Genomic DNA, 7,139 nt, shown 5'->3' on the forward strand with positions numbered 1-7,139 from the left:
ATTAACGCTACAACTGTGTTATCTAATCTGCTCTACAAAGGCTGAGAGCAGTAATACAGAAACAGTGGAACTGAGAAGCTTTAAAACTGGCTGACTGGTAACTGGTTTTGCCTTCATTTTATGCATGTTTAGGTTGATGGAGAACCTACATAGTGTACAATAACTGCCATAAATGCTGCACTGCACCTGCCTTTTACACTCTTCAGGGGGGACCACACTATTTACAGATAAAAAACCTGTTCTTTAACTTTTTTTGTTCATTTTGGATCATTCAAAAAAATAAACTTTATTTCAATTGAATAATTATAGGAATTAGATGTCTGTCTAAATAAATAGTTTAAGGTAGTAAATAATTCCCATTAAATCCACTTGAGTCAAAAGTTTAGATTGCAGCTACTGCCACACTGCTTTGCTAGTTTAGCTGTTCTCCATCATAACTGGATTTATCTACAGCCTTCACATTTAGAAGCAAACTGAATTATCAATATGTTGATTCATCAAAATGGACATATTTATATATAAATATATAAATATTTTTCAGTTGCAGAATAAACCCAGGGAAACATCTGTGAGTACATTTAGGTTTAGCTTTAGCTAAGGCTAGCCGCGGCTATCTATCCTGCTAGCTTATACTTGATGTGCTTCTACTGCTTTTTTACTCTGGTTGTTATGCGTTCTGTGACAATACTATGCTGTTTTCACAAATATTATGCATTTCTATGGAATGATCTTTTTCCATATTGTTAAATAAATACCAGAAAGTCAGTTCTGACCAAATATACATGTATATTGACTGCATATTGGCTTTGTAAGGCAGCCAACTTGGCTAAGGAAGTCAGATTTATACCTGAAAACTTGGGAATGCCAGCTGAAAATGTCATAATATACGTTGTACTATAAAACAATATTGCCTTTCCAATTACAGTTTTCTTTAAAGTAATTTTACATATTACCCAGACATATTACGCACACACCATGTTAGTCCTAAAAAGAACTTTTCCACCTACGATGCATTTCTATGACATTTCAGCAGTATGCATGCATACACACAACAGAGAACCATGTGATAGGGGCAATACCTGTGATTTCAAACCACACAGGAACTTCGGAGGATTCTGTGGCGACGACCCCCACCATGTGTGCCACAGGGTCGCTTTCCATTACAGAAAAGGTGAATGGGGACTCCTCGAAAAGCAGGGGAGCGGCATCGGCTGGCAATTCTGGCTTGGGAATCCACTCGATATGCAGACGACAAGAGGAGGATTTTTGAGGGCGTCCATTGTCGACGGCTTTAATCTGAGAGAGAAGCGGGGAATGAAAGATGTTACACGGTGTTATGCAAGATTTTGTTGCAAATGAGTTACTGTGCAGCTCTCTGGCGGATCCGCTGCCTGACACTCTTCAGGAGTAAAATGTTTGGCTATGTAGCTGCTAGTTAATGATTAGAGCTAAAATACTTCAATAAACCATACTAAATTCTAGTAAAGTATAAGCACTGATTTATGGCACAACATCACAGAATTGGTTGTGTTTTAATCGTAAAAGCTTTTCTATACTTTGAGCTATCAGCATGGCAAGAGAACCGTGCATTTTGGATAACAAAACACCCTTTGTGTGGTATTCTTTTGTGATTTAACCTTTTGTGTGGACTTCAATTACTGTAAATTCTGGTGGGCAGTGTCTTCTTGCAGTAGGAGACAGAACTTTGTATGGGTGGGGACAAAAAATCTAGGTGAAAACCAGTTTAAACCAAAAAGGATTAGCGTTAAGTATCACCTCGGCGGTTTGGACAGCCGACTGTGATGACTACATAGAGGAAAGTTCTTGCTCTTTGTCTCATAGGTGGAAGACTAAAAGGTAACAATTGTTTTTTTAAACATATTAATTATTCTAAGATACTTTAAAAACAGCTGCCAAGATGAGTAGAAAGTCAGCGGCCAAAGATGAGTTAGCGGCCAAAAAGAAGTCCCATCAATGACTGATACATTTGGCTCTTGATGAAGAAAGTACCACAGTAATAAGACCATGGTAATACAGCAAAAATACTTGAAAATTAGATCCTAATTGGATAGTGTGAGCTGGTGTTTGGAACGTGCTCCTTAAAGTGTAAGGTTTAAGCTTTTTGCAAGCAATTTCCTTCTCCACTTGTGGAAAAACATGACATGTGTGGACCAATTATCTTTTATGTGTATTTTATATATATTTTTAAACACAAAAACTACAAAAATAAGGGTGGAGAAACAAATGGGGTACAAAAACTTGAGAGGAAGAGGAAAATACATCAGCAAAACAATAAAGAAGCATTTACTGCTCACTGAGAGGTTGTCAGGCTGAAGACACGCTGAAACCCTGGGATTAGATACTCACAGTAAGGATGTCGTATTCTCCAGCAGAAGAGAACTTCTTGGAAGACACCAGGCCGGTCTTGGGCTCGATGAAGAACTTTCCGTTTTCATCTCCCTCCTCGATGCTGTAAGAGATCTCGGAATTGGGTCCCTCGTCACGGTCTGATGCAATGACTCGATACACCGGATCTCTCTTCGTGGCTCTGTCTTTCTCCGGCCTCTCCCGCTCCGGGAGCTTTATCTTGTAGATCTTCTCCAGGAACAATGGCCTGTTGTCATTCTCGTCAAGAACTCTGACGATGACGCGGACAGTGGTTGATTTGGCAGGAACGCCATGGTCAGTGACTGTGATCTGGGGAGACGGAATAAATACTTACAGTACAAGACATACAGTACGTAGGCCTCAAAGGCTTGGGGCTGACAACCAGGAAGCAAATATTATCTGAAGCAGTGAACTATAACCATTCAATATTTCTTTTGTTCGTTTGGTTTTCTTCAGATACAGTAAAGACCTTAAAAAGGTTGATAATTACAGCTAAACCATTAAACACCATGTAAAAGTGTCAAGATCAAGACAGCTGTGTTAGAAACTCATCATTCCAAAGCCTAAGATGAATCAAAGAAGAGATGAAAAACAGTGAGCGTTCTTTTTCCCCTTCATCACGCTTTCATTCCACTTCTTTCTGCCAAAGTTAAAGGCAACTCTTTTTGAGATTTGCTGGCAGGGAGTCTTTTCCCATACACCTTCTTCACTTAAAAATACAGAAACAGTCTGTTACCTATTGACCTAATAATGTAATCTCCACACTATAATGTATGAATCCAGTCAAATTGAAATTGAAAATACTTCTCTGGCTAAAAGTGGTTTGAAGTTGTGAAATGGGGGACTTTTTTTAAACTACCAATACAAATCTCTGAGTCATGTAGGGCAAAATTTGCCAGCAGGGAAATACAAGACTAAATTGGGTTTTATGTATTTTCAATCCTGATAGAGAGAGAAAGAGAGAGCAGCAATTTTGGCCCCATGGTTGTGTGATCGTTTGGTTCAAATGACTTGGTCTGCTTGAATGTTAAGTGCAGCATGACACTAGTGGGGCTTTTAGACTCTTGAGCCTCTATTTAGACATAACAATAAGGATTGAATAATCTAATTGTATGCATAAAAATACACAGTCACAAGCACCCAAATCAATCAGGGACTATACATTCAGGATCAGCTCTTTTGCACATGGTGATGTAATGAAAAGATTACTTTGGAAATTCTATAATGTAAAAAAAGCCAATTTAGATGAGCAAAAAAGACATTTTCTTACTTACTAAAATAACTCTGGATCCACTGTTGCCCATGGGGAGTCACTGGTGGGTTGGTGTATTCAGGCTTTGTTTAATCTAGAGGCTGTTGTGGTGAACTTAAAACTTTCCTAATATGAAATTATGTTTTATATGTTTCCCTGTGATCATGACAACAGTAGCTTGCATGGCTGCGATACGAACAACGACCAGAGCTAATTATTTTTAATTAGCTGCACCTCTTCACTCTGATAGCACCAGCTGCATTGACTCTGCTGCTATGTGTCGAACTTACAAACAAAGATTTTGCACTGCTAATAACCATTATGCCTAACTGCACTCAACTAAAGGCCGGAGGCTTTTTAAAACCCCAGAAGTACTGGGTATAAAAGACAGTGTCGCACAACTGAATCATTATTTGGGCCCTAATTTAAGCCATGACATCAAGCGTTACTGATGGCATACTTCTGCTTTGTCATATGTGCCATGATTTAACACTGGCATGTGTCTTCAGAGAGTGCACAGTTGGAAAAGTTTAATCAAAAGTAAAGAGCCACGGGCTGACCTAAACAAACACAATTTCCATCTAGTCCTAGAGAAATGGGCTCAAGGGTTGCATGTCTGAGAGCTGGCATAGATTTGAGCATTTCTCGCTTCAAGTTGCAAAATACTGTAGAAGGGCAGAACAAATGTCACAGTCATTTAAGACCATCTGCTAAGTGCTTCACTAAAACCAGTCAGGAGTCCAGCGCCAGGCACACACCATTTGGTGCTATAGTTTCAATTACTAAAGTAATGTGTGCTTTTTTTCTCGCCGTGTCTGCAGCTGTCTGTGCGATTTACATGAGCGGAATTAATTAAATGAGATGTTTCTCTCTGGGAGGATATGTTGGTGCACATCTTGTCCTGTGTACTGAGCATTTCCATTATGATCCCATGAGCTTTATAGTCGCTGATATCCCTGATTATGTAAAATACCTTGAAAAGGCTCTGTTGGTGGAAGTAGGCCTAATAAGTATTGAAATGAAATGTCCCAGCACAGTACCTCAACAAAACTGCTATGTGTGTAACTGTGTGCATGCACACTATCCACTACTACGCCATCTCTCTTTAGAACATTTTCATCAAAAGCCTTTGTTTGGTAATTAGGCAAACCACACAAAAGACAGAGACGTTACACCAGAGGGAGTATGTCTCATTGCATCAGTATAGCACTGCTGTGAAGTGTAGTGAGTCAATCCATTATATTTTGATTATTTATTGCAAAATCTTTAGCTTTTTTGGAACGATCATATGTAAGTAATGTTGTTTTAATGCATTTAATGTTAACTAGAAAAACCTTGGGATCAAGACAATTTTTTTAGGACTTTAAAAGTAGAAAGCAGATGTTTATATAGAGCAACTCTCTCTCTATTTCAGTTATTGTCAAACGTGCATTTGAAAAATACATAAATTACATAAAAAAAGATATCTCATTGGTACGAGATGGCTACTTCTAGGATGTTTCTACAGCAGGACCTTTCCTAGGGGACCAAAAACCTTTTGGCAAACTATGAGGAGTTTAATCAAAAGCATTTTTGGAATTAGCCCACACACAGAGATCACAGTTCTTCATTTGCAGTTAAAACCCAAACAGGAATACATATAGTGGAAGTTTCAATTCCTATTGTAGTTTACTCTATCTAATATCTTAGTCAAATAGGCCGACTGCATGCTGGGATAGGATCCTGACAACAGATGTGAACAGTCCATTCACCTCTGTCTTTCCAGTTTAATGTTCTCTCTACAGTCCCAGAACTGAATCCTAAGCATGTCCTGGCATGTCCCACTTAGGCTATTTACCCACCCCCCGCCTTCCTGGGACCGAGGTCTCTCATCCTGCCGCTACAGCCAACACTCAGAATATCAGGAGCAGCTTTGCCTTTTCTCAAATTCCCCCGCTGCTTTTCTACCTTGTGCTCTCCGTCTCTTTCACACAGAGGCACACGACGACTACCAACCCCCATCCTTCTTATCATAAAAGCTGAAGGCCCCCTGTGCTCCCTCCACCTCCTCTTGGCATTTGGTGCAAACAATGCTGACACAGCCCCCACCCCACTTGCTCCACATGTTCCACATGGCCCCACATGTTGCATTTCTCCTTCTACAACAAGCTCATACAAAAACTTCAACACTGGTTAGGACTTTGTTTAGATTTGTTCTGCCAGCACCCAGTTCACACCGAAGGCATGTGCGCACACATATATATTCTTCTGAGTCATCATTATCCCTTGATTAGCTGCCCTGAGGATACACTAATGTGTGTGTGTGTGTGTGTGTGTGTGTGTGTGTGTGTGTGTGTGTGTGTGTGTGTGTGTGTGTGTGTGTGTGTGTGTGTGTGTGTCAAGAGGGTAAAATGTGGGGTTTATAGGTCTGTGCTAGTCCATGAATGTTTGGCCCAATAAAGCACTTCCTCCTGGATTCCCAATAACCAGTGACCAACACGCACAAAGTAAAGTTCTAAAGTTGCCATGGTGACACAGCTCTTTCCAGGCTGTGTTCACTCAGCCGCTTTCTACCTATTTAGGTCAAAAGTTACTTGCTTTAAATTATCCCTCCAACTCATAATCACATTAAATAGGAATGTGCAAGTGAGGCTTTTTTATTAGTTATTTTTCAGAAGAAATGTTGGTTATTTGTGCTCTGGAGTTACCGTAGCAGATATCATTAGCAATACACATTACAAAAAAAGCAAAGAATATTAGCATGAAGAGAATAGGCGTGTTGAATTTGGCGCAACATCAACCAGAGTTTGAGCTGAGCGTTTAATGTGGTCTGTCTGGAGGCATTTTTTCATTACACAAATGGACAAAAATCTTGAACTCAGCTTAGCTTAGTTGGGTGCTTTTTTGTCTTTTTACAAACAAAAAGACTTTGAATCAGACACCAATTCCAACCTAGTAGTTCAACAGCTCTCAACCACATGTTGGAAGTAGCAATTCTATGTCGAGAGCAAACTGCTAGAAGGAGGAGCTTTTGGTTTGCATGGGAACCTTTCTGAACATGATATCCAATAGTCCTCACAAATTCAAAAGGTGTAGTCCACCAGATTCAATTTAGTGTTTTTTTCTAGAAACCTTGTTGGGTCAATTTCATTCATTAGCAAAAAAAATTCTTAAAGTGTTCATAGTATGCTTTTTGGCTCTTGCCCTTTCCTTTACTGTGTTATATATCTTTTTTGTGCACGTTATAGGTTTACAAAGTGAAAAAGCACAAGGGACTTACCATCTCCGAGAGAAAACGCTGTTCACAAACTGCTTCAAACTGCTCTATTGTAGTCCAGCCTTTACTTCTGTGACGCACGTGCATCACTTTGAAACACATGATGCTCGCCTTGCTGCTAGTGTGGCACAACCTCATACTCTGCTTCTGACTGGCTAGTAGTCCTTACCTAGCTACTGCGACTGTGCAACTCCCAACGAAGATGGAAAAGAAGTTAGATGCCTCACTCTGTAGCTAAAACAG

At 39.8% G+C, this 7,139-nt stretch overlaps 1 protein-coding gene across 11 annotated transcripts in view; it reads right to left on the reverse strand.

Annotated features, from left to right (window-relative positions):
• Window positions 1-7,139, reverse strand: part of fat1a (FAT atypical cadherin 1a) — an 80,223-nt gene that overhangs the window by 39,711 nt on the left and 33,373 nt on the right. For all 11 annotated transcript variants that reach the window (XR_004333183.1, XR_004333186.1, XM_032524183.1 and 8 more), the window contains exons 5-6: window positions 2,368-2,697; window positions 1,080-1,296 (exon numbers count right to left, since the gene is read on the reverse strand). Coding sequence is in view for 9 of the 11 variants with exons in the window: in XM_032524183.1 (XP_032380074.1) it covers window positions 1,080-1,296; window positions 2,368-2,697 (547 nt within the window). In the remaining 2 variants the exon portion in view is untranslated. The remainder of the gene's footprint in view (window positions 1-1,079; window positions 1,297-2,367; window positions 2,698-7,139) is intronic.

Source organism: Etheostoma spectabile, chromosome 2 (genome assembly GCF_008692095.1).
Source record: "Etheostoma spectabile isolate EspeVRDwgs_2016 chromosome 2, UIUC_Espe_1.0, whole genome shotgun sequence".
Lineage (NCBI taxonomy): Eukaryota > Metazoa > Chordata > Actinopteri > Perciformes > Percidae > Etheostoma > Etheostoma spectabile.